This window comes from Pituophis catenifer, unplaced genomic scaffold (assembly GCF_029215685.1).
Source record: "Pituophis catenifer annectens isolate HBS135680 unplaced genomic scaffold, rPitCat1.0.hap2 SCAF_16, whole genome shotgun sequence".
Taxonomy (NCBI): Eukaryota; Metazoa; Chordata; class Lepidosauria; order Squamata; family Colubridae; genus Pituophis; species Pituophis catenifer.
In genome coordinates, this window is record NW_027256896.1 from 10,451,997 (window position 1) to 10,479,612 (window position 27,616).

Consider the following 27,616-nt stretch of genomic DNA (forward strand, 5'->3'; position numbering starts at 1 on the left):
AGCTCGACTTCGCTGAGAAGCTGCTTAGACGAGAGGTGAGTTGGGAAGGGCAGAATTGTTGGGGGGGGGGGGCGGGGGCGGCAATATTGGGAAAGAGGAATTGAGCAGTGGGGCAAAGCACCCCTAATTGCAACCCTCTGCAACCCTCTGACGTTGCTGGGGCTGCAACTCCCACTGTATGTTGCAACCGCGGGTGGGGATAAGGGGAGTTGTAGTCCCAGCTCATTTGTCTCTATGGAAGGCAAAAGAGGCTCGTGCAATTCCCGGGCGGGGTGTGGAGCCCCCCCTTTTTTTTCCGGGCTCCCCACTGCATGCGGGGGTATCAGCCCAGGAACCTCGGGAGGGCGAGAGGGCAGGAACGGGAACGGGGCTCAGAAAAGCTTTTGCATTTGCAACCTGGCGCCCTCCGCTGGGTAGGGAACCTTGGACTCTCGTCCTCTTTTTCATTGCCAACCAGCTGCGCGACGTGGTGGGGGTCGGCCAGCCTCTTAACCCTAGCAGAGGAAGGGGCAAGGCTGCCCTCCCCCAGGGAAATCGATTTGGGGTTGCAAAAATAAGGGGATTTCTCGACACTCCCCCTGTCCCCGTCCCCCCCCCCCCCCCGCTCCCCGGGAATCCCAGCAGCTTCATTGCCTTCTCAGGAATAACAGCTGCTTCGTCTTTTTTAAAATTAGCTGTTTCTTAAACTTTTTTTTTTTTTTTTTTTGCTCTTTTGGAGGACGCCCGAAGAGTTTGGCTATGCAACGGGGTAGTAGTGGTGCTGGATGATATAGACATAAGTGTTCATTAAATGCAACATTAAAATGGACACACTTGCAAACTATTTATGGATTGCATCCTGCAAAAAACAGTATTCAACCTGTGAGATACTAACGTAAATATTTTTTTCCCCATGGAAAACCCTGTCTTTAAAAAAAAATAAAATAAGAAGAAAGTCTGTAGAGATTCTCAGTCATCTAGGTCACCTTTGTCCGAAAGGTCCTTTTTCTGGAGGCAAGTGGACTGTCTTGTTTTTTTTTTTTCTTTGAAGATGTTTCGCTTCTCATCCAAGAAGCTTCTTCAGCTCTGACTGGATGGTGGGGAATGGAAGGATTTGTAAGCTGAAGAAGCTTCTTGGATGAGAAGCGAAACGTCTTCAAAGAAAAAAGAAACCCCAAGAAAGTCCATTTGCCTCCAGAAAAAGCACCTTGGAACAAGAATGGAGAAGAGTCACATAGTTTGCAATGTTTGCGCGTGTCTTCAATATCTGGCAAATAATTTTGATTTTCCCAGAACCCTAGACCCCCAGGAATTCTCCAACATCCTTTAAAAAACACTACCTTAAAAAGAAGTGATTGGAAATTTCTTCCTAAGGAGGCAGAGGGACAAAGAGAATTCCTCCTGGTGTTTTTTTTGGGTGGGTGGGTGAGGTTTCTATAATCTCCCAGGATTTGAAATGGGTGCTTAACATTAAAACTGTCATTAAAAAGGCAGAACAAAGAATGTTCTTCCTGCATCAACTTAGGAAGTTCAGACTGTTCCAGTTTTTAACAGTTTTACAGAGGAATGATTGATTTGTACTTCTATAACTGTCTGGTTTGGTACAGCAGCCAAACAGGACAGGTACAGAGTCCGACGGAGAGTCAAGACTGCAAAAAGAACAGTTGCAACAAGGCTGCCTTCCATGCAAGTCCTGTAGATTGCAAAGGTCAGGAAGAGGGCTGACCTGCAGACCCTTCCCATCCTGGATATAAACTGTTCCAACTTCTCCCCTTAGGAGGGCGCTATAGGGCCGTGATGGTAAACCTATGGCACGCGTGCCACAGGTAGCATGCGTAGCCATATCAGTGGGCACGCGAGCTCAGCTCCACCGCACATGCATGTGCCAGCCAGCTGATTTTTGGGCCTTCTGGGCCTACCGGAAGTAGGGAAACAGGTTGTTTCCTACCTCTGGAGGGCCACGGGTGGGTGGTGGGGAAGGCCCGTTTTTCTCTCTCACCTGGCTCCAGAGCCTTTCTAGGAGTCTGGGGAGGGCAAAAACGGCCTTCCCCACCCCCCGGAGGCCCTCCAAAGGCCAGAAATGGCCTGTTTGCCAACTTGGCAAACGGGACTTTTCTGTCCTCTGGAGGGCCTTTGGAGGGGGTGTGGAAGGACGTTTTCGCCCTCCCCAGACTCCTAGAGAGGCTCTGGAGCCAGGTGAGAGAGAAAAACGGGCCTACCGGGCCATCGCGTGCCAGGAGTGGGGGGGGGGTCGTGCACATGGGGGCAGGGCGCATAGAATTATGGGTGTGGGCACGTGCGCACGCGACTCCTGACGCCCTCCCCCTCCTGGCACGCAATGGCAAAAAGGTTAGCCGTCATTGCTATAGGGCATTGCATGCCAAAACAAGAAGACACAAGGACATTCTCCCCCCCCCCCCCAAAAAAAATGCCATCACTCTGCTAAACAACTATCGGTAATTCCCACGACACTGTCAAACTATCGTAGAAAGGCAGTATTACCATCGTTATTCTCATCTTCCCAGTTGCCCAGTCTCCTTATCTTCTTGTGACTATAACTTCGTTGCTTGTATCTTAACGATTTATATTGTTTTAATTAGTATCTTAGTATGATTTATGTCGACTGCTTCTTTAGTATCCATGACGATCACTAAGTGTTGTATCTAATGTTTTATGATGAATGTATTTTTACAATGGCTATGATCGTGATCTATCACTATTGTATGTACACTGAGAGCTTATGCACCGGAGATAAATTCCTTGTGTGTCTAATCACACTTGGCCAATCAAGAATTCTAATTCTAATGTCTATTAACCCACATAGTGTGGCTGTAGTATTGTTATTTACCCTTATTATTGTCTTCTTTACTTCCCTCTTTTATTGGTATTGTTGTTACGGTTTGTTGCATGGTCAGCCAGATGTTCAGACTTGGCATTTGGCATTTTTGTCTACCTATTGGGTGCTTTCCAAAGACCTGTGACAGGCAGATGTGGATGTTTGATGGTGTCAGAGGTATCATTGGAGGATTTAAGCTGTTCCAAGCAAAGCTGCCATTTGCAATTGACTTGATGGGAATTTGTCAATGCCGGTGATGTTCAAGTGGTGCTCCAGATGCTTTAGGATTGCACCCAAGGCGCCTATTACTATTGGTACTGCATAGGCTTGCTTTTGCCATGGTGGTTCTATTTCTATTTGCAGGTCTTTTTATTTTGTTATCTTCTCCAGTTCTTTCTCTTCTCTTCTGCGGTCTCCAGGTACTGTCAGTTTGAAGTCTAAAGCTCCAGAGCAATTTTGCTTCTTCACTTAACGATGACTTTCTCTATTTTTATTATTCTCTCTGTTGCTTTGCATGTACGCTCTCAGTGCTTCTGTACTGGAGACAGATTCCCTGTGTGTCTAATCACTCTCGGCCCAATAAAGTATTCAAGTTTAGCTTGAATTTCTGGATCTCTTCCCCTCTTCTTTTTGCAAAGCTGCTCAAACCACTCTGACTGTTTTGCAAGTGTTACTCTTGTAAAGACAACCGATTGCATCACATTCTTTCCTTCAGTCCAATGCTTGGAAGATCCTTCTCCATTCCTTCCTTCCTCTATGGCTCCAACATTCCTATTGTTGCAAGCTGGAGAAGAAAAAAAAAAAGGTTTTTGTTGTGCAAGAGAGCTGGAATTTGGGGATCCTTTTCCTCCAAGGATTCCCCTTCCTGAAGCTGCCCTACACATTTTCTCCAAGGTTGGTGACCTCGAAAAAGGAGAGGAAAAAACTAATTTTTAAAAGAATTTTGTAAAACTTTTTTTTAAAAAACAACAACATATGTTTGAGCTTGAAAACCTGTTTGGGTGAAAGGTGAGGATTGCGACCTGTGTTACTTGCTGCAGAGGTTGTTATTTGAGTTTTGAAAGAAATGGAGATAAGAGGCAGCACAAATTCGATTTTCCTTTTTCACCTTCAAACCAATCCAATCTTGCATTTAACAGTAACAGAGTTGGAAGGGACTTTGGAGGTCATCTAGTCCAACCCCCTGCTCACGCAGGAGGCCTATACTAGGGATTCGAATTGCCGAACGAATATAATTATATATATACCGTGTTTCCCTGAAAATAAGACCCTGTCTTATATTTTTTTGAACCCTGAAATAAACGCTTGGGCTTACTGGCATGTGCTCAAAAGCCCGATTGGGCTTATTATCAGGGGATGTCTTATTTTGGGGGAAACAGGGTAGATAGATAGATAGATAGATAGATAGATAGATAGATAGATAGATACTGCTTTTTCCAAAAATAAGACCCTGTCTTATATTTTTTGAACCCTGAAAATAAGCGCTTGGCCTTATTGCCATGCGTTCAAAAGCCCGATTATTATAAGCCGGGCTTATTATTGGGATGTCTTATTTTGGGGGGAAACAGGGTATAGATACAGATACAGATACAGATACAGATACAGATACAGATAGATAAAACAAGGTAACAAAATACAAAGACCTCAAATAGAAATAGAACAACTGTGGCAGAAGAAAGCAAAGGTAGTGCCAATAAAATAGGCGCATTGGATGCAATCCCGGAACATTCGCAGCACCATTTGAATACCATCGGCATTGACAAATTCACCATCAGTCAATTGCAAAAGGCAGCTTTACTCAGGACCGCTTAAATCCTGCAATGATACTTCTAACACCATCAAACATCCCCATCTACCTATCCCGGGTCCTTGGAAAGGACTCGATAGGTAGACAGAAATGCCAAATCGAGTCTGAACACCTGCTTGACCGTGTGACAAACCATAATCCTATTGCGGGTTTTCTCCCCATCTCAGGATCGGTTGTGACCCTGCCTTGCTTCCTCTAGAACCAGCTAACTATCCATGGCTCAGTCGGGCTTTGCTTGTGAACCTCCTCCTGATGTGGACACAGATGACTGCCTTCCGGAATATTCATATATCTTCAAGCCTGACATCCTCGAGTAAGTATTCCCAAGCTGCTAGGCCTCTTTAAGGTTCCCGTAAACCTGGTTGGGTGGAACAGAGAATAGGGAATAGGGAAAATGGAGAGTGGAATGGAGTGGAGTGGAATGGAATGAAGCTGGAAGGGACCATGGAGGTCTTCTAGTCCAGCCCCCTGCTCAAGCAGGAGACCCTATACCATTGACGGCTAACCTTTTTGCCGTCGGGTACCAAAAGCCGGGGGAGTGTGAGGGGTTCGTGTGCGCGTGTGCCCATACCTATTATTCAATGCCCCCCTCCCCCCGCACATGCGTGCGCGAGCCCCCTACACACTCCCCCTGCTTTTGGCACGTAATGGCCCGGTGGGCCTGTTTTTCACTCTCCCCAGGCTCAAGAGACTTCCTAGGAGCCTGGGGAGGACGAAAACAGGCCTTTCCCACCCCTCGGAGGCGCTCCGGAGGCCAGAAATGGCCCATTTGCCAACTTCCAGTGGGCCCGGAAGGCCTGAAAATCAAATTCACTTGCCGGAGCTGAGCTGGGGCAACGCTCGCATGCCCACCAATATGGCTCCGCATGCCACCTGTGGCACATGTGTCATAGGTTCACCATCACGGCTCTATACCATTTCAGACAAGTGGCTGTCTAGTCTCTTCGTAAAAACCTCCAATGATGAAGCACCCACAACTTGTTCCGCTGGTTGATTGTCCTCACTCTTAGGAAGTTTCTCCTGAATTCCAGGTTGCTTCTCTCTTTGCTCAGTTTCCATCCATTGTTTCTTGTCCTGCCCTTTGGAAAATAAGTCGACCCCCTCCTCTTTGTGGCAGCCTCTCAAATACTAAAATACTGCTATCATGTCATCCCAAATTCTCCTTTTTCTCCTGTAATATTTCGACTTATCCCACCTTGTTTGTTTAAAATACAAGTTAGCTACGAGAGAGCTGGTGTACCCTGTTTCCCCGAAAATAAGACATCCCCTGATAATAAGCCCAGTCGGTCTTTTGAGCGCATGCGCTAAAATAAGCCTCCCTCCCGAAAATAAGCCCTCCCCGAAAATATTTAAATGCAGAGCTGGAAATCAGGTAAGACGGCAAGAGGAGCCCCATCTTGCTCCATGCGCCCCAAAATAATAAGACCTCCCCGAAAATAAGGCCAAGCACTTATTTTAGGGTTCAAAAACACATAAGACAAGGTCTTATTTTCAGGGAAACACGGTAGTTAAGGATTGGGAAGGTTATTGCCAGTCATGGAAACACTTATCAGTCCAATCTACCTTGTAGGATTATTGTGGGGATAGACTAATAGAGATTCCCCTGTAAGCTACCTACAGCTCCTGGAAAGAAAGACAGGAGATGTTAAGGAATATGCAGAGTAACCCTTGGGTAGCAAGGGTGTGCACATGAAAACGTCTGAGAGTAGTTATGAATAATCACAGTCAGCACACAGATACACCGAGTTGTGATATACTTTTACTTTTAGGAAAAAGTAAAACAAAGTCCAATAAACAGTCCAGGTCATACACAGATGAAGCAGTAGATAGTCAAAACGTCAGTCTAGGGATATTCCAATAACAAGGTCTTCTTACCATACGTCTTAGTCATTCACAGTTCTTCTGGTTTGGCAAACAGTAGCAAAAACAGCAGTGAGCGGTAGAGAGCAGCAGTGAGCAACAGAGAGAATAAACCATGATTCTAGCTCCCTCTTAAAGACATTGGCCACAGAGCTAGCCAATCAGGACACAGTATGATGCAATACAGCAATACAGTCTTAAAACAATACAATATAGTTTTGATACAAACATATATTGATGGTTTATATATTGCCAACCCAATCAGTTAGGTAACAGTCATTTCCTAACAGGATATATAGGTAGTACTCATTTATCAACCGCGGTTGGGACTTGCAACCCTGTCATTAAGTGAAGCATAATTGTGTGCTGATGATCTCCCGCTTTGAATTACTTTACAGATCTGCCAGGGTTGTAAGTGCAGGCATAGGTTGCAACTTTATTTTTTTATCCCTGACATAATTGCAAACGGTCGCTAAACAAGGCAGTCGCTAAACAAGGACGACCAGCAATTTTCTATTTTGGTCGGATTAATTTTACGTCTGTTTTAATGTTACTGGTTTTATGCTGGTTGGTCTGCAGCTGAAAGAAAAGCAAACCAGCATTGCACTGCTAAAAACACCTTTGTATTTCCTCACATTAAACACGAAAGCCAGTTTAGTGTAATGGTTAAGATGCTGGCCTGGAAACCAGGAGACAGCGAGTTCGAGTCCTCCCTTAGGCATGAAAACCAGCTGGGCGACTTTTGTGCCAATCACCAGGATACTGGGAGTTCTAGTCCCGCCTTAGCCATGAAAGCTGGCTGGGTGATTTTGAGCCAATCGCCAGGAGACAGTGAGTTTTAGTCCCGCCTTAGTATGGAAGCTGACTGAGAGACTTTGGGCCAGTCACTCTCGCTCTCAGCCCAACCCGTCTCGCAGGGTGATTGTTCTGGGGAAAATAGGCAGCAACAGTAGATATGCCCCCTGCCTTGTGTTTTATATAAAAAGGGTAGAATATAAATCTAATAGTAATAGCACTATAGCAATAGCACTTAGACTTATATACCGCTTCACAGTGCTTTCACAGCCCTCTCTAAGCGGTTTACAGAGTCAGCCTACGGCCCCCAACAATCTGGGTCCTCATTTTACCCACCTCGGAAGGATGGAAGGCTGAGTCAATCTTTAGCCAGTCAGGATTGAACTCCAGACTTTGGGCAGAGTCAGCCTGCAATACCACATTCTAACCACTGCGCCACCAGGGCTCCTAATGCAACATCCAATCAACTACAGCAGTAGCAATAGCACTTAGATTTATATACCACTTCACAGTGCTTTTACAGCCCTCTCTAAGCGGTTTACAGAGTCAGCCTATTGCTCCCCAACAATCTGGGTCCTCATTTGACCCACCTCGGAAGGATGGAAGGCTGAGTCAACCTTGAGCTGGTGAGTTTCGAACTGCCGAACTGCAGCTAGCAGTCAGCAGAAGTAGCCTGAAGGACTGCACTCTAACCACTGCAACTACCTCGGCTCTAAATCATTCCTGTCCAGTTTTGCCATTTTTCTCATTTTCTACTTTCTAAAGTTTTATTTAAGAAGTGCTATTCGTCTGGGTAAGTAACCTGGAGTAAAGAATATGATTCAATTTCCTTTTTTAAAATTTTTTTTACTCCTTTAATTTTGTGAATCCTGGAATTTCCTTTCCAGTGTTTAATGCTTTTTCACTTGGGAGCCGCCCAGAGTTGTTGGGTGTTGGGTGGCAAATAAATAAGTATATCAATTAGCAAACGTGTTGGTAGCTCCTGATTTCAGACGTCTCCCTTCTTCTGGTTTTTCTAGAGGAAAAGTGGCTTTCATCACAGGCGGCGGCTCTGGTATTGGATTCCGCATCGCTGAGATCCTGATGAGGTAAGGAGAAGCAAGATTTCTTTCAGGATCTTCAGCCAGGATCTTCTACAGTCTTGATTTGATCTTAGCAAAAGGCTCTGGAATTGATCTGTCCCTGTCTACACACACACACACAAACACAGCCAGCCGAGGGTTAAGAAAGTACTTGGCACACACACAGGTCTTTATCTCAAACTTGGCAGCAATATAAGCACCGTCTGCCAAGAGCTTTTACTGCAACAGATAACATAAAATTACATACGCATTGCAAATAGTCCAGCAAAACAATATCCCTTTCGGCAGCTTCAGACGTTGTTCAAGTGACTAGCCAAAGTTCGTTTTTGTTCGTCACAGGGTTTTACCAGCCACCACCCTCTCTTATATAGTCTCTGGGGTGTGGTCCAGTGACTCAGTTCTAATCCCTAGCAGGCCTCCTTAACTGCTGCAACCGTTTATCACGCCTTCGTTGGCGTGCATCCAGGAACGACGGCTCTCCTTCCTCGCTCTCATCTGAGACACCTGGCTCCTGGCTAATCTCCTCTCCCTCGGCCGGCACCTGAGACAGTGCCAGAGGGGAGGGGCCTGGAGAGGGAGGCCTGGCTGACTCCTCTCCCTCATGTTCGGAGCCTTCCTCCTCCGATGAGATAGGCTCAGAGGGCGGGGCCACAACAGGAATATTTTTATCTTCCCCATTTCCACGGCAGGGTAGCTGGCATTTTGTTTTCGGGCAAACGAATGTGTTCTTCTCGGTTGAGACGAGAACATCTCCCACTGCTGTCCCGCTGTTTTTTTCGTAGAACGTAGAATCTTAAGGCCGGAAGGGACCTTGGAGGTCTTCTAGTCCAACCCCCTGCTCAAGGCAGGAGGACTTAAACCAGGGGTCAGCAACCTATGGCTCTGGAGCCCCATGTGGCTCTTTGGGCCCTCTGCTGTGGCTCTCTGTCAGGTGATCCCGCCACTGGCTGGCCCCGCCCCTTGCCCTCCCCTCCCAGTCACTCCTTGCCTGGCCTGAGAAGGTAAGGGCAATGGCGGGGGATGGAGAAGCAGCCAGGGCAGAGACAGAGAGATACAGAGAGAGGGGGAGGGAGAGCGACATAGAGAGATACAGAGAGAGGGGGAGAGAGGGAGGGAGGGGAGAGAGAGAGATGTCAAAAGGGTTTTGTGGTTCCCTGTGTTTTTTAACAACTGGTTCTCTGCCCTAATGACCAGCTGGGTAGGCGTGGCTAAGGAAGGGTCATGTGACTGGTGGAAGTGAGTGACATCGAGTTGGCCACGCCCACCCAGATTTTGTGGCTCCCGGTGTTTTCTTTTCTGTGGGAAATGGTCCAAATGGCTCTTTGAGTGTTTAAGGTTGCAGACCCCTGACTTAAACCAGCTTGGTCAAATGGTTGTCCAGTCTATTTGAAAACCTCGAGCGATGGAGCACCCATAACTCCAGGAGGCCAACTGTTTCATTGATTAATTGTTCTCACTGCCAGAAAATGAGTTCTAGATTGGGTCTCTCCTTGATAAGTTTCCATCCGTTGCTTCTTTGTCCTGTTTTCTGATGCTTTGGAAAATAGGCTGACTCCCTCGTTTTGTGGCAGCCCCTCAAATATTGCTATCGCATCTCGCCTAGTCCTTTTCTTTGTTAGACTAGACCAGTGGTGGAGAACCTTTTACTCACCGAGAGCTGAACACAGTGGTGGGTTCCTCCCGGTTCGGCTCAGTTCGGCCGAGCCGGTAGCGGTGATGATATGACGTCACCGAACTGGTTCTCTTTGTTTGGGAGCTGGAACCTCCTACCCACCCCCGCCCCCGCGTTATTCTTACCTTTTATTTGGCCCCGCCCCCAATCTATTGCTACTTCCCGCGTCCCAGCTAATCGGCTAGAAGGAAAAAACTGTTTAAACTCTTGCCGCAGAGCTTCAAAGGGCCGCCCTACAGCTGATCAGTGTTAAAAGGCAGTGTGGTGGTAGACCGGTGCCTCCAAAAACAAATGGGTAGACCGGTGCCACCAAAAACAAATGAGTAGACTGGTGCCTCCAAAAACAAATGTGTAGACTGATGCCTCCAAAAACAAATGAGTAGATCGATGCCTCCAAAAACAAATGAGTAGACTGGTGCCTCCAAAAACAAATGGGTAGACCGATGCCTCCAAAAACAAATGAGTAGACTGGTGCCTCCAAAAACAAATGAGTAGACTGGTGCCTCCAAAAACAAATGGGTAGACCGATGCCTCCAAAAACAAATGAGTAGACCGGTGCCTCCAAAAACAAATGGGTAGACCGATGCCTCCAAAAACAAATGAGTAGACTGGTGCCTCCAAAAACAAATGGGTAGACCGGTGCCTCCAAAAACAAATGAGTAGACCAGTGCCTCCAAAAACAAATGAGTAGACTGGTGCCTCCAAAAACAAATGGGTAGACCGGTGCCTCCAAAAACAAATGAGTAGACTGGTGCCTCCAAAAACAAATGGGTAGACCGATGCCTCCAAAAACAAATGAGTAGACCAGTGCCTCCAAAAACAAATGAGTAGACCGGTGCCTCCAAAAACAAATGGGTAGACCGGTACAGCTCTGCAAGCAGTTAAAAGCCTGGTAGACCAGTACTTCTGCTAAATCCGAAAGAATTGTCACATGACCATCAAACCACGCCCACAAAATAAGCCACATCCACAGAGTATAGTAAAAAAATTTAGAACCCACCCCTGGCTGAACAGGTATGTGCTTTGCGTGCTTTTGGCTCCTTCCCCATGTGCACGGCTTTCGCACACCCCTGTGCGCTGCGTGCACAATTCCACCATCTGCCTATGCGCACGGTTTTCACACGCACAATGCACATGCGTGGACGCCATCTGCGCATGCACACGCTCTGCACCAGTACTCTCGCGCACATGTGCAAACATGCATGCATGCGCATGGGGAGAGCTCTGAAGACCAGCTGAGTCTCCTGAATTGTGCGCATGTGCACCGGAGGCCCAAACACCAGCTGGGGCACGCGTTCATGCGCAGCTACAGGTGAGTCGGGCAACAGCTTGCATGCCCGTAAAGATGGTTCTGCGTGCCACCTCAGACACGCGTGCCGTAGGTTCGCCATCACGGGACTAGACATATCTAGTTCCCTCAGTCATTCATTGTATGTGTCAGCGTCCCAGCACTGACATATAATAAAGAGAGGAGAAGCCTGAACTTTTGCCTACTAAATCCCTTTGAAGATTCTGTCTCCTCGGAGATGGGAGAGGGGGGAGACATTCCTGTGATCTGACGAAGAAGGGATCAGGAAAGTGACTTGGAAGATAGCCAAAGAGAAGCAGAGAATTGGGGATCGGAAAGGGAGGGATTGGGGGACAAAGGTCAGGACTGACCGTGAAAGAGCCAGGATCAGATTGTTGTGCTCGAATAAAGAGAAAATTTCCTTAAAGATCGGCAGTTTGGAAATTCATTTATTTTGAGATAGCATCGAAACCTGACAGTATGGTTAGGCTCCAAGTTTCTTATCATCTTTGTTGTTCTTCTCTGCACTCTTTCCAGAGTCTCAGCATCTTTTTCTATATTGTAGTGACCAGAACTGGATGCAGTATTCCAAAGTGTGGCCTCACTAGTGCAGTTTCCCAGATATTAGTCTGCTGAGCCTGGATAGCTCAGCAGACTAATGCATTGTAATTAACATCCAGCTGTCTGCAATTACTGTATGTTCGAATCTCACCAGGCTCAAGGTTGACTCAGCCTTCCATCCTTTCTAAGGTAGGTAAATTGAGGACCCAGTTTGTGAAGGCTATTGCTTAACACATTGTAAGCCGCCCTGAGTCTCCGGAGAAGGGCGGCATATAAATCAAAATAAAAAAAAAATTGCTTTTGCATTTCTTTAAAAAAAAGAACAAACCCTAAAACTTTAAAGTAAAAAGAAAGAAGTTTTTGCATTCCTTGACTTCTCTGTCTGATCTTGGGACATTTTCCTGCAGGCACGGTTGCCAGTGTGTCATTGCCAGCAGAAACTTTGAACGGCTGAAAGAGGTGAGTGGCTGAGAAATCCTGGTAGTTTTACTGTCCCATTTGGGATATTAGTACCCTGTTTCCCCCAAAATAAGACATCCCCTGATAATAAGCCCAATCGGGCTTTTGAGCGCATGACAATAAGGCCAAGCTCTTATTTCAGGGTTCCAAAAAATAAATAAAATAAAATAAGACAGGATCTTATTTTTGGGAAAACATGGTAGCTTCTCGGAGAAGCAAAGAGGCCTCCCATTTTTTGTGGTCTTCCAAAGTTTCAGGAAGACATGGTTGTTTTGGAAGGTTTTTAGAGACCGATTCTGATTGGGTCAATGGCCCTGAAGGTGGATCATTATATCTCAAAGTTGACAACTTTTAAGATGTGTGAACTTCACCTCTCAAAATGCTGGCTGAGAAATTTCGGGAGTTGTAGTCCGCAGATTTTAAAGTCGCTGAGCTTGAGAATCCCTGACTTAGATTAGGTTGTGGTTGGGTTAATGATAAGTATAATGCTATTTGTATTTGCGGTGGAGCATGTCTGCTAAAAAATCCTTTTAGAAAGGCACCCCCACTCTCACGGAGACAATTCCCCCCCCCTTATATTTCTTCGTCTATAACAACTAAAAGATATACAATATATTCCAATTGTACCCTTATCCCATCCAAAACAACATATATTTTTGAGTAGGTTTATTCCCGTTGCCTTCCACCAACACTGATTTTATAAAATCCCCCCATATTTCATTATAATTGTTTGCTTCAATCATCCCTTTTTTAAATTCAATTTCTGTTGTTAGTTTATCATTTGTTGCCCTACTCCAAATTTCATGATACCACTCATTTCTTTGAATATCCCAATTTCGTCCCCAGTATTTAGCCATCACTAATCTAGCTGCTATTATCACATTTACAATCAATTCCTTTTTTTTTGTTTCATTTATATCCCGTTTTTCCACCAGCAACAGTAATGCAAATTCTTGGTGACATGTCTAAATTTACATTCTTTTTTTCTCCTTTTTCTTTTGTCTTTCTTTTTTTGTATTTAGATGTATATATGTGCTATGTTTGTATTATTTGTATTTAAAAAAGAAAAGAAAAGAAAGGCACTTCATTCTATCCCTTTTCTAAGTAGCAAAAATAAAGAAAATATTACCAGTTGGGAGATCAATAGAGCTTATCAGTGCAAGTATTAGATTTAATTTTCTTAAATGAGGGTTTATGGGGAAATTAAAATTTCTGGTTGATTCTATGATACACACAGAAATCAATAGTCTTCTACATATTGCCAATCTTTTGGCTTGCCCAGCGGGGAAAGATTCTGGAAGTCACAGAAATTGTGGGGGAAGAATGTTGTTAAGTGAAATCATCTTCATTTAACAACCCCATAATCCCTGGCGGGGTGGAGTCTGGGCAACTAAATGGAGCTAGCAGATGCCCTTCCAGTCGCCAATGCGGAGTTTTGTTCAGCAGATATATTCTCAGTCTGCCCAGAGAGAGAAATATCTGCCTCTACCTAGGATCAAACTCTTATAGCCTCCTGATTGTGAGGCGAGAGCTCCACCCCACCACTCCAATCATGTTAAGTGAAACACGTTGAAAAAAAAATCAAAAATTTCAAGGAGGTGTACAGGTAGACCTCATTTAGCAGTGGCCTCATTTACTGACTGAAGTTGCAACGGTGATGAAAAAGTAACTTTATGACTTAATCCCCCCCATTTACCGCCTTGGCAGGTATTGTCGAGCAACTGAAAGCTGAAATAAGATGGCAAGCACAGTCACAGTTTTGCTCAGTGACCACTTTGCTTAATGACCAAGTTGCCAATGCCAATTGTGGTCACTAAATGAGAACTACCTGTACTTAACTTCCCCGTGTGACTATCGATACGACGTTTTGATTCGGTATTGTGCATCAACCCAATACAGATTGTAAGCCTTTGTTAATTGCTGAATTAACTAGATATACCCACTCAGTGGTAGATTTATGCAGTCAAAATTGGATAAATGCAAGTTCTGACCCAGCTCCCCAAACACGACAAACCCTGTGAAATTAACTCAAAAGATTCCTTTATTAGGAGTGCCAGCAGCTCTGGGAAAAAGTTTCTTTCTCACTGCAGGCTAACAAGTCTGTCCAGCAGGGAGATAAATAGTTGTCTGTCACATCTATTCATCTCTGCCCCCTACTTTTATCCCCAGAGCTAGGGTGGGGCTTTGCTAGCAGTGGTGGCTCTTCCGTCCCAAGGACCGGCCCATAGATTTCCACTGCTCTCCTCTCCTCTGCCTTCTGTGCATCCGTGTGTTAGGCACTGGACCCAGCTGTTCCTCCTCTTCCTCATCAGCCACCTCCAGACCTGGGAGCTGTTGACTCTCCATCTGAGGCTGATGGGCAGTCCAGGCTCCACCTCTGTCTCTCTCTCTGATAGCTCCATTCCCTCTTCCCCCTCGGACCTCTCAGTTTGCCTTGATGCTGATCCTGACTCCCATGCCTCCTCCTCCTCCTCTGATTCAGCTGCTGGAGGGGCCGGTGACTGACAAGCCACAACAGCAAACCTGGTTGAGCATGGCATGCTAACCCAGCTAGTAAAGCTTTTTGAATGTCTCTAAAAAATAGGAAATGTTTCTTCCCATTGCAGTGCTGTCCTCTTCTGGTGTCTCCTGCCAGGCCACTGTCTGATCACCCAAAATCTTTACTTCTCCTGACAGGCAGCCAAGAAACTCTCTGCAGCCACCGGCCAGAGATGCCTGCCCGTCTCCCTTGATGTACGGCAACCTCAAAGCATTTTAGCAGCTGTGGACGAGGCCCTCCGAGAATTTGAGAAGATCGACATCCTAGTTAACAGTGAGGGTTTGGTCCTCTTGGAGGTTGGAAGTTCTCCCCATCTGCAAGCTTCAGGCTGGGAATGGGTGGTCCCTGAAGGGTGATCTTTTTGGGTGCTGGAAAGGTTCTGGTAGTTGAATTCATAAATGGCCCAGTGCGCTCTTTGATACAGATCCTCTGCATCCCATCTTCACCTTTAGAAGATCTATTGGACAACCATCCAACCCAGGGGTGAAATCTACTTACCTTCCCTAACGGTTCGGAAGTGCACACTTGCTCTGCTCGCACACGCATCACATGCAATTTTGGACCCTCTGTGGATGCGCAAAGCCTTCTGCGTATGCGCAGAGGGTCAAAAACAGGTTACTTCCTGGTTAAAACCAGGAAGTAACGGTGTCCGGGCGGGTGGGCGGAGCTTTGTACTGCTGCTGCTACCAGTTCGCCGAACCATGCGCCGCCACCGCTACCAGTTCGCCTGAACTGCTGCGAACCGGTTGCATTTCACCCCTGATCCAACCCCACAGAAACTTTGTCTCAAGAATCAAGAATGTTTCTTGAACGTATTTTGTATATTTTTGATCAATAAGGGTTGATACCCACCTCAGTCCAACGTCTCTTTGAGTTCACCAGAGCTGTGTTTCTCAACCTTGGCAAACGTGAAGATGTGTGCAACTTCAACTCCCAGAACTCCCCAACCAGCATAGAATTCTGGGAGTTGAAGTTGCACCCATCTTCAAGTTGTCAAGATTGAGAAGTGCTGTTCTTGAGCCCCTATTTTCATGATGCAAGTGTAAGGCTGATATTTAGTTAAAATCCCCTATCGATAGCCAAACTCCTTGGCTACTAGACAGATGTTGCATCTAGCTCAGGGGTCTGCAACCTTAAACACTCAAAGAGCCATTTGGACCCGTTTCCCACAGAAAAGAAAACACCAGGAACCACAAAACCCTTCCCTTGACTGACTATTTTTTGAGCAGCCACAAAATTAGCCTATGTAGTTGAATTAAACATTCTGTTTTCTTCTGAAACTTTTCTTGCATTTATCCATGGTTGGCCTACTGGGGGGTTGAAAAGCTCAATAAATCGCGTGCTGGCAGGTGTCGTACATCGGTGGTTATGATGCCTATTTTGCGTGAGAGGGAGCCGCAGCAGAGAGGTGAAAGAGCCACATGTGGCTCCAGAGTCACAGGTTGCTCCCCTCTGATCTAACTTAATTTCAAACATGGCTCCCTACCCTCAAGGATCTAACCAATTTGATTAATAATGGATGTGTTTATGGGGATATCATCACGTGCAACAGCTTCTGTGGTGGGAATTTCCATATGTTGAGATGATACGAATTCAGGTCTTAAAGACTGCAATCCAGCAGGTCACACACTGTCTGTCTTGTTCCTTTTCCACTGTCTTGTTTCTCAGATGCTGCCGGGAACTTCCTTTGCCCTGCTAGCTCTTTATCGTTCAACGGTTACAAAACGGTGATCGAAATCGACACTTTGGGCACCTTCAACGTCTCCAAAGTCCTGTATGAAAAATATCTTCGGGTAAGAGGCTTTCAGTTGTACAGGTAGTCCTTGACTTGCAGTCATTTGTTTACTGACTGAAGTTATACCAGCACTGAAAACAAATGACTTGGGAAGAACTTCAGTGGTGGGTTTCAAAATTTTTTACTACCACTTCTGTGGGTGTGGCTTGCTGGGCATGGCAGGGGAAGGATACTGTGAAATCTCCATTCCCAACCCACTTCAGGGGAAGGTTACTGAAAAATCCCCATTTCCTCCCAATCAGCTGGGACTCGGGAGGCAGAGAATAGATGGGGGCGGGGCCAGTCAGAGATGGTATTTACCAGTTCTCCAAACTACTCAAAATTTCCACTACCGGTTCTCCAGAACTGGTCAGAACCTGCTGAAACCCACCTCTGAAGCACTTCTCACCGCACAAATGCAGCAGCCGTCTCATGGCGATTCCTTCTTTGCAGACTGGTTTTCAGGTAGACTATCTCTGGTCCTGGAAGTTCCACTTTCTTACCGAAGGCTATAAAAAATACGGTTGCAGCATTCCCCCCCGTAGTCACATGATCCAAATTCAAGTGATTGCCAACTGGCATGTTGTTTATAACGATTGCACTGTCCTGGGGTTGTGTGATCGCCTTTTGCAATCTTCTGACAAGTCAACGAGGAAGACCGATTTGCTTAACGGCCACACGGTTCACTTACCTAGATTCACTTAATAACCGGGTGACTGACTTATCAACTTCGGTGGTTCGCTTAACCCGTGAGGCAAGAAAGGTCATAAAACGGGGCAAAATTCACTTAACAAATGTCTCACTTAACAACATACATTTTGGGCTCAATTGTGGTCGTAAGTTGAGGACTACCTGTGCAATTGGGACCAGAATGTCTGTTGCTAAGGAAGGTGGTTAAGTCGGCCAGACCTGAATTTACGACCTTTTTTTGTCAAGAGTTGTTAAATGAATCGCTGCAGTCATGGCCCCATCTTGACATTTTTTATTCCTCTGTGGATGCCCCTAAAATGGACATTTCACCCTGGGGGAGGTGAGGCTTCAGTTAGCCATTTGCCATTTTATTCTTTATTTCTTAAATGCCACAAAGGATGACTATGAACGTCATCAAAAAAGCACAACAAAGAATGTTCCTTCTGCGCCAACTCAGGAAGCTCAAACTGCCCAAGGAGATGCTGATCCAGTTCTACAGAGGAATTATTGAGTCTGTCATCTGCACCTCTATAATTGTCTGGTTTGGCTCTGCAACCCTACAAGAGAGACACAGACTTCAGAGGATAATTAGGACTGCAGAAAAAACAATGGCTACCAACCTGCCTTCTATTGACCTGTATACTGCACGAGTCAAAAAGAGGGCTGGGAAAATATCTACAGACCCCTCACATCCTGGATATAAATTGTTTCAACTCCTACCCTCAAAATGACGTTATAGGGCACTGCACACCAGAACAACTAGACACAAGAACAGTTTTTTCCCTAATGCCATCACTCTGCTAAAGAAATAATTCCCTTAACACGGTCAAACTATTTACTAAGTCTGCAGTACTATTAATCTCATCGTTCCTATCACCCATCTCCTCCCACTTACGACTGTATGACTGTAATTTTGTTGCTGGCATCCTTAAGATTTATACTGACTGTTTCCCTACGACTACCATGTATCTTTTCTTTTATATACACTTAGAGCATATGCACCAAGACAAATTCCTTGTGTGCCCAATCACACTTGGCCAATAAAAATTCTATTCTATTCTATTCTATTCTATTCTATTCTATTCTATTCTATTCTATTCTATTCTATTCTATTCTATTCTATTCTATTCTATTCTATTCTATTCTATTCTATTCTATTCTATTCTATTATTCTATTCCATTCCATTCCCCTTCCCTACCCTACCCTACCATTCTGTATTCTATTCTATTCTATTCTATTCTATTCTATTCTATTCTATTCTATTCTATTCTATTCTATTCTATTCTATTCTATTCTATTCCCTACCCTACCCTACCCTACCCTACCCTACCATTCTGTATTCTATTCTATTCTATTCTATTCTATTCTATTCTATTCTATTCTATTCTATTCTATTCTATTCTATTCTATTCTATTCTATTCTGGTTTTTTTTGACATTGACCTGAACTTTGCTGCTTGTTTTATTGACGTAGGAAAATGGCGGAGTCATTGTCAACATCACAGCCACTCTCAGCTACAGAGGCCAAGCTCTCCAGATGCATGCTGGGTCCGCCAAGGCGGCCGTAGGTATGAGGACCAAGCACTCTGTGTCCCCTCTTCTTCTCACCGGTAACTCTGTCCAAGGTTGAGGGTTTCACTCCTCTTGTGGCTGAGGATGATGGATCCTCAGGAAGGAATATTATAGCCACTCCCTCCAGTAGACCTGGGCATATCGGGGTAAGAACCCCCCTTTTGACAACTAACTCTAATTTAGCTGAGATTTTTGGGAATCGGAGAACACATCCTCTTAGTTTGGAATCCATTTTTGGACGATGGAGTTAGATTGCATGGACTTTTCCTTTCTTTGACTTCGTGTAACGCTGTGTACAGGAAACCACATATCGGTTGCTTATTTCTTCTTCCGCACAGCAATCTGAGAGAATCCATGATTCTCTGGGGTTTCTCCAGAAAAGTTGCTGCCAAACTGAAAAGTACATGGAAAGTATGAAATATGAATTAAATCAAGTTACCGTATTTTTCGGAGTATAAGACGCTCCGGACTATAAGATGCACCTATCTTTTTTGGTGAGGAAAACAAGAAAAAGAAATCTGCCTCTGCCTCTCAGCTATTTTGCCTTGTTACAGCCAACAGCCTGCTTTACTTTCATTTTCGTTTTCAGCATAGCTTCATTAGCACAAGGAAAAAAAAATCTGCTCCCAGTAATGTACCTCCATGCAGCAAGCAGCAGAGGCCCGTGCAAAACAGCTGAGAGTCGGGAGGCAGATCCAAGGGACAATCAGCTTGTGCTAATTAGGCTGTGCTGAAGCTGAAATGGGCTGTTTCTTCTTGCTGCTTGCTGCAAAGCGATAAATTGCTGGGAGACAGAGGCCAAAGGGTGGGGGCCAGTGGGTGGGCGGGGCTACATTCAGTGTATAAGATGCACCTAAATTTTCACCCCCTTTTAGGGGGGGGGGAAGGTGCGTCTTATACTCTGAAAAATATGGTAGTTCTTCATCCTGACCTTGTCCACCTTAGAAGGTGTACCCCAAGGCCCAAGAATGTACCGTATTTTTCAGAATATTAAGACACTCTGAACTATAAGACGCACATACCTTTTTGGGGGAGGAAAACAAGAAAAAAAAAATCTGCCTCTGCCTCCCAGCAATTTGCCTCCTTGCAGCAAACAGCCCGTTTCAGCTTCAGCACAGCCTGATTAGCACAAGCAGCTGATTGTCAGTTGGATCGGGCTCCCAAAGATCAGCTGTTTCAGGCTTCAGGGATTGCCATAGCCTATTTCCGGCGGGTGGGTGGGGCTACATTCTGTGTATAAGACACACCCAAATTTTCACTCTCTTTTGGGGGGGGGAAGTCTGTCTTATATTCTGAAAAATACGGTACATTCCTAATTCTTGATGGGACCAAGACTTGTGTATCTCCAAATTATGCCTTCATTTCATGAGCCGTATACCCTTCCTCCTTCAAAAAGAGGAGTCTTAATCCTGAAATAACGTCTTCGTATCACGAAACCCTCTATAGTCCTAATTTTGTGCTTCCCTGGGACAATTCTTAAACCCATCTGTCTCTTCACAGAGGCTATGACGAAGCATCTGGCTGTGGAATGGGGGCCTCAACGAATTAGAGTGATTAATGTCGCCCCCGGTCCCATCAGTGGCACAGAGGGGTACCGTCGCTTGGGTAAGTCTTCTGAACTGAGAACAGCTTGTAAGGTAACTTCTCGGAGAGCTTCTGAGGTAGCTACTAAGACAGTGATGGCTATTTTTGCCATCGCGTGCCAGGAGCGGAGGGGGGGGGCGTCGTGCGTGTGTGTGCCCACACCCATAATTCTATGTGCCCTGCCCCCACGCATGCACATGCGACCCAACCCCCCCCCCCCCGCTCTCCCCGCTCCTGGCACATGATGGCATGGTAGGCCTGATTTTTTGCTCTCCCCAGCCTCCAGAGCCTTTTTAGGAGTCTGGGGAGGGCGAAAACGGCCTTTCCCACCCTCCCAGAGGCCCTCTGGAGGCTGAAAACAGCTCATTTGCCAACTTTCGGAAATGTTCTTTGTCCCACTGGAAGTTGTCAAACGGGCCATTTCCAGCCTCTGGAGGGCCTCGGGAGGGGTGGGGAAGGCCGTTTTCACCCTCCCCAGACTCCTAGAAAGGCTCTGGAGGCTGGGGTGAGAGAAAAATGGGCCTCCCCCCCCCCCCACAGGCCCTCTGGAGGCAGGAAACAGTCTGTTTCCCTACTTCTGATGGGCCCATAAGGCCCGAAAATTATTTGGAGCTGAGCTCGCGTGCCCACCAATATGGCTACGCGTGCCGTCACGGTACTAAGACAACAATTAATTAATTAATTTATTTTATTCGGCTTATATGCCGCCCTATTTCACAGTGGACTCAGGGCAGCTCACAACAATAAAACACAAGCCACAATATAAAATAAAGACTAAAATCTACAAATTTAAAATTAACCCTTAAAACCCCATCATCAGTCCATAAATCTTCTAAGAGAGCAGCTCTTGAAAGGTGTGAGTGTATATAGAGAAAGTGTGGAATAAGAATTATTCCTGGAGGGGTGTTTTTTTTTAAAAAAATAGAACATAGAAATTTTCTATAGAGATAGTCCTCTGCTTACAACAGTTCCCTTAGTGAATGACATTACAACAGCACTAAAGAAAAAGTTACTTATGACCATTTTTCACAGTTATGACTGTTGCAGCATCCCTATGATCATGAGTCAGTTGTCAAGAATTTGGATGCTTGAGAACTGACTCATATTTATGACGGTTGCAGTTTTCCTGTGTCATGTAATCCTCCTTTTGTGACCTTTTAATAAGCCAAGTCAATGGGGAAAGCCAGATTCACCATGTTACTAATTTAACAACTGCAGTGATTGACTTAACAACTGAAAAGTCGTAAAATGGGGCAAAATTCACTGACTGAATTTTTCACTTAACAACATAAATTTTGGACTCCATTGGGGTCGTAAATTGAAGGCTACCTGTATAACATTTTAAATGTTATGTGCCTATAGTTTTTAAAAGTTTATAAAGTAAAATAACTAAAATAAAACATTTATACTGCAAATTAAAATCATAACCTTGAATTCAGAAGAACACATGGTACTCCAAAAGAGTGGGAGTGTGTGAACTGGGGGGGGGGGTTCAAATTAAAGTGCAGATTAAGCTGATTATTTAATATCTCCCATTTTTGCCAACTCTCCGTGTGTTGAGATATGTGAACTTGGAACATTCCTCGTAAAATGCAAATTAAACTGATTATTCAGGACGTACATAGTTCCTTCCCCCCCCCCACCTTCAACCAAAACTAAAAGCATTTGTGATTTTACAATGGGTTCCAATGGAAGAGAAGAACTTGTTAAATGCAGGGGTGTCCCTCAGGGTGTGGTCCAAAGAGTCAAGATGGCCACAACAATCCAATTGAAATTCCAACTGTTTCTTTTATGTGTGTGCATAAAAAGACAGGTATTGCTCATTCATTCGTTCGTTCGTTCATTCATTCATTCATTCATTCCAGGGGTAAAATTCACTTACCTTTCCCTACTGGCTCGCAAATGTGAGCGCACAAGCCTCCACGCATTTGCAGAGCCTTCTGCGCATGTGCATAAGGTAAAAAATGGAATGTGATGACGTCCGGGCAAGTGGGCGGAGCTTCCCGCTGCCAGCGCTATCAGGTTGCACGATCCGGATAGATCCGGTTGAATTTCACCACTGATTGATTGATTGATTGATTGATTCATTCATTCATTCATTCATTCTATTTCTTTTTTTCTTTTTTCTTTTTTGTGATTTTTTTTTAAAAAAAGATTAAACAAAACATAAAACATCCATCACCATTACAATTGTAAACAGTGTGTTTATCGGGTACAAATCCCTTTTGCTTCTTCCCCTTGTTCATATTTTACTAATTTCTCATATTTTCAATCTGATATATATCTTTATATCATTATCCTCATTTTGCCAATTATTTAACAATGGCATTATCATTCCAAAGAAAATTATTTTCACATATTATATTATAACATTCATTTTATAGTCCATATTTCATTTCCATGTTTTATTGTCTAGCCATTGATAAAACAAATCCCATCTCTTATAATATTGTTTATCTTCCCATTCGTTCTACTTCGATACTGTTCATCTCACCTAAGTGACTCTTTGAGAGGCTTACAATAAAAGCATGTCATGAAATACAAAAGCATAAATAATACAAAATACAAAAGCATAAATAAGAATGATGTTAAAAACAGAATTAAAAGATAGGGTTGCAGGGTTAAAAACTTTAAAAAGCTCAAAAAGATGGAGGCAACCCCCTCACCACGCTAATCATTGCCTAACATTAATTATGACACTGTGGTGGTCGCCATCTTTTTTTTTTTTTTTTTGGACCACACCCTGTGGAGACCACTGGATTGTTCTGTGGGCTGATGTCCTTCCACGTTCCTGTTTCTTCTCAAATGGGCCAACGTTGTCCTTTTCTTTTGTTCTTAGTTCCACCCAGCTTTGAATCCAACAACTTCTTCCAGAACATTCCCCTTCAGCGGGCTGGGAACAAGACGGAGATTGCTCACAGTGTCCTCTACCTGGTTAGCCCCCTCTCGTCGTATGTGACCGGCACAACTCTTGTGGTGGACGGCGGAAGCTGGATGACTACGGAGAATTCCTTTGCCTCACTGTTGGGTATAGCTAAGCTATAGGTGAAGTTTCTTTCCTGCTCGGTGACTTTTACAAGCAGGTCTCCTCTGAGTCACCTTCCACTTCTCGTCCAGGTTGCATTCCTTGCCATAGCACAGACGTGATTGACTCCAATCTTCTGGGATGTTTTTTTGGGGCGGGGGCTTCCAAAGCCTGAGCAGACTTGACCCAGGCTTGGGTTCCCAACCCAAATCATCTTCAAGAAAAATGAGATTCTGACTGAGATGACAAGGCCATAAAGCAGGGATGAGCAAATATGGCCCCTTTATGACCTGTGGACTTCAACTCCCAGAATTCCTGAGCCAGCTTGGCTGTCAGGAATTCTGGGTCTTGAAGTCCACAGGTTGTAAAGGCCACAGTTGCCCACCCCTGGCCTAGTTTATTTCATTAGGATCATAGAGTTGGAAGGGACCTGAGAGGTCATCAAGTCCAACATCCTGCACCCTGCAGGATGAATTATACCGCTGAGTGACTATCCAGCCTCCATTTTGAAAACCACCAGTGAAGAGGAAGAAACCATAGTGCAGTACTGTAATCCAGTTGTTCTCAAGCTTTTCTTCATCACAGAGCCCCTTTTAAGTACCTTTTATGGCCATGGACCCTCAAAAGACTTGAAATTTAAATCATAGCATTTTTTTTCAAGCCTTCATGGACCTTCTGGGATGGCATTGTGGCCCTCCTCAGGGGTTGGCGGGCCAGAGGTTAAGAACCACTGATTTAATCCATTTTGCTGATTGGTTGCTCTTATGGTCAGTGTCTCTGGAGATTCTCAGCCATCCAGGTCATAGTTGTCCCAAAAGAGCTTTTTCAAAAGACAGCTGGACTTTGTTTTTCCTCAAAGACGTTTCGCTTCTCATCCAGGGAGCTTCTTCAGTTCTGACTGAAGAACTGAATAGTTCATCCAAAACTGAAGAAGCTTCTTGGATGTCTATGGAGATTCTCAGTCATCCAGGTCATGGTTGTCTCAAAGGTGCTTTTTCAAGAAGCAACTGGACTTTCTGGTTTTTCTTTGAAGATGTTTCACTTCTCATCCAAGAAGAGCTGAAGAAGCTTCTTGGACGAGAAGTGAAACATCTTCAAAGAAAAACCAGAAAGTCCAGTTGCCTCTTGAAAAGCACCTTTGGGACCTCTTAGGGTCAAATTCTTCTTAACATCTCATCTACATCCTCGTAGTTTCACCCCATCTAGTCTTACCCCCTGGAGCAAGTGAGAATAAGTCCGAACCTTCTATAATGGGACAACCCTTCAGATATTTGAAGAGGACGACCACACCTCCTTCCGACCTATTTGTCATAGCCCCATCTCCCTCTTTCTCCAGAAGCTCGAGTTAGTTCTTCCTCTTTTCCCACCTCCTTCAGTCTCCAACTTTCTAAAGGACAACTTCTTTGTTGGAACTGTCAAACTTTAGGTATGACCCTATGCAGTGGTGGGATTCAGCCGGTTCGGGTGAATCGGTAGTTAAATTGCTGGCTGGCCCCTCCTCTTCCTGCCTCGCCCCTTCCAGGAGTCCCTATGTGCCCCATTTTGGCTCCCAGGTAAGTGCAGGGAGGCCTCCTAGGCCCAAAACGGGGTGTGTGGGGGGGTGCGTCCCTCCCCCCGCAGCCCGTTTTTGCTCCCAGGGGGGTGCAGGAGACTGAGTGCTGCTTGTCACACCCTCTGGCCACACCCACCATGGCCACGCCCACCCAGCCAGTCATTAGGGCAGAGAACAGATTGTTAAATTATTTGAATCCCACCACTGACCCTCTGTAAATAACCCTACGTGGACTTCAATTCCCTATGTAAATGGTATGTGCGAGTGACCTTGGAAGAGCCGGCACACTAGACAGCGATCAGAGGAAAGGGGTATAGCAAACGTTTCAGAGGGAACCTTCCCTAGTTTCTTGGGCTGTAAAGGTGACGTGGGGGAGGGATATACTTTCAGACTTGCAAAATTCGGTTAATGTAACCTTACAATAAAGTTAGAGATGATCCTCCTAGGAATGCTGCTTGTCTGGATTATTTTGTAAAGTGGACAGCAACCTTGCAAGCCTGAAAGTACATCCCTTCCTCACTGATTTTATAGTCTGACACTGAGTTTGCTACTCATCTACTTACTATATTTTTCAGACTATAAGATGCACCAGAATATAAGACACACCATGATTTCGAAGACGTAAACAAGAAAAAAAAAAGTTTTTGCCCTCCCCAGCCCCCAGGAGCACTCTGCAGGCCTCCCAAACCCTCTGCGCGTCCCGTTTTTGCGAAAAATGGCCCGTTTTTCACAAAAACGGGATGCGCAGAGGGTTTGGGAGGCCTGCAGAGTGCTCCTGGGGGCTGGGGAGGGCAAAAACGTGACCCATGGGGGTTTTGGGAGGCCAAAAGGGCCCGTTTTTTACGAAAACAGGGCCTGCAGAGGGTTTGGGAGGCCTGCAGAGTGCTCCTAGGGGCTAGGAAGGGCAAAAATGCCAGTTTTTGTGAAAAACAGGCTGGTTTTTGGCTTCCCAAACACCTCCACATGTTGTGTTTTTGCCCTCCCCAGCCCCCAGGAGTACTCTGCAGGCCTCCCAAACCCTCTGCAGGCCCTGTTTTTGCAAAAAACGGACCAGTTTTTGGCGAAAACGGGATGCGCGAGGCGGGGTTTCAGGAGGTCAAAAATGGCTGTATTTGGTGTATAAGACCCTATTTTAAGGAGGGAGGAAGTGCTTCTTATACTCCAAAAAGTACGGTATCTATTTGGTAATTATTATTTCTGACCTGAAAATATGATCCTTCCACCCGCTGTCAGAACTAATCCTTCCATCACCCCCATCATTCTGCCAGAACCGATGAAGCTTCTTTGGATGAGAAGTGAAACGTCGTCTTTCTCCTCAGGAAAAACAGTCCAGTTGCCTTTTGGGAAAAAAAAACTCCTTTGAGACAACTATGACCTGGAGGACCGAGAATCTCCAGAGACGTTCTGATCTGACCATTTCCTGGCTGTCTGCTCTTCCTCCTGTCTCCCAAGGTCACTTCTACATACCACCACTCCCCAAATCTACTTTTTGAGTTCCAGAATAAGTTTTATTTCAAGGTCATTTCTCTACTCGGATATTTCTTCTTTTCCCCCACCCCGTTCCATCTATTTGAATGTCCCATCAAGGTCATTTCCTGTCTCCTTGGTTTTTTTACAGATTTCTGGAGCACGGAACTAAAGAGAGATAAATGAGAAAAGGACCCCCGACATTTTAAGAAAGTGCCTTCAGTGCTTCTCTGCAAACCGTCTGTGACATTGTGTGTACGGATAGCAGCCACTCACCTTTCCTAATTACAAGGTAGTTTAGATAACCTGAGCCAAGCTGGTTTGTAAGACGGGTCTTTGTCGCACAAAAATTGGTGGTGGTGGCACGAAAAGCTACAGACTGCATCCTGTTCACCCACCACCGGAAGGGTGGTTGAGGCCAAAGTCCACAACAGTGGCAGAAACAGCTTTGATTGGTTTGTAAGCCTTTGTATCATTTCCACTTCATTCTCAATCACAATTTGGGGACCCAAGTAATGAATCTGCACTTGTCCGGCTCCTGCTGTACGTGACATTATCTGCCCCCGTCTACACCCCTAATAAAATAAATACTCTACTTTTTGACAAACTCCCTTTTTACAACCCTGTAACCCTTTAATTTGGGGCGGAGTCAAGGCAACTGGATGGAGCTGAGCATTTACTGGCCGGATGCCCTTCCCGATGCCACGTGGAAGTTCTGGTTCGTCTTGTAGCATTGTCAACCCATTCAGTAGCTGTTCCGGAGAAAGATTTGCATGGCGATGATTGGATGTGTTTGATGGGATGATGGAGCCGTGGTCAACCCTGATTTCTTCCCAGGGACTGTATTTTTATTTTTTAATTCCTGACCACTTGGGGGGGGGCACAGGGCGATTGCTTACAGCAGGGGTGTCCAATCCTATCCACTTTAAGACCTGTGAACATCAATTCCCAGAATTCCCCAGCCATTCCATGCTGATTGAGGGATTCTGGGAGTTGAAGTCCACTAGTCTTAAATGTTGCCAAAGTTGGACACCTCTGGCTTAAACAGTGACTGGACCAAAGTTTCTAGCCTTT

The 27,616-nt window shown here is 45.2% G+C and overlaps 1 protein-coding gene across 3 annotated transcripts; it reads left to right on the forward strand.

Annotated features, from left to right (window-relative positions):
* DECR2 (2,4-dienoyl-CoA reductase 2) lies at positions 1-27,137 on the forward strand. 3 transcript variants are annotated; one of them, XM_070955213.1, is made up of 10 exons: positions 1-35; positions 4,790-4,935; positions 8,297-8,365; positions 12,288-12,339; positions 15,016-15,151; positions 16,547-16,671; positions 18,817-18,910; positions 20,415-20,519; positions 23,338-23,543; positions 26,694-27,137. In XM_070955213.1, exons 2-9 carry the CDS (start codon positions 4,838-4,840, stop codon positions 23,541-23,543), a joined length of 885 nt encoding a protein of 294 aa, XP_070811314.1. In that variant the 5' UTR covers positions 1-35; positions 4,790-4,837; the 3' UTR covers positions 26,694-27,137. The 3 variants fall into 3 exon arrangements, with proteins under 3 accessions (XP_070811314.1, XP_070811312.1, XP_070811313.1); XM_070955211.1 differs by having other exon boundaries at positions 23,338-23,526; XM_070955212.1 differs by having other exon boundaries at positions 4,822-4,935; positions 23,338-23,526.
* The last annotated feature ends 479 nt before the right edge of the window (positions 27,138-27,616 follow it).

Excerpts from the sequence above, each read along its gene's own strand:
- DECR2 (XM_070955211.1), top strand. The coding sequence starts at position 4,838 with ATGGCTCAGTCGGGCTTTGCTTGTGAACCTCCTCCTGATGTGGACACA. Across the intron at positions 16,672-18,816 it reads TGTATGAAAAATATCTTCGG|GAAAATGGCGGAGTCATTGT; the intron begins GTAAGAGGCTTT and ends TTATTGACGTAG. Across the intron at positions 23,527-26,693 it reads TTCCTTTGCCTCACTGTTGG|ATTTCTGGAGCACGGAACTA; the intron begins GTATAGCTAAGC and ends GTTTTTTTACAG.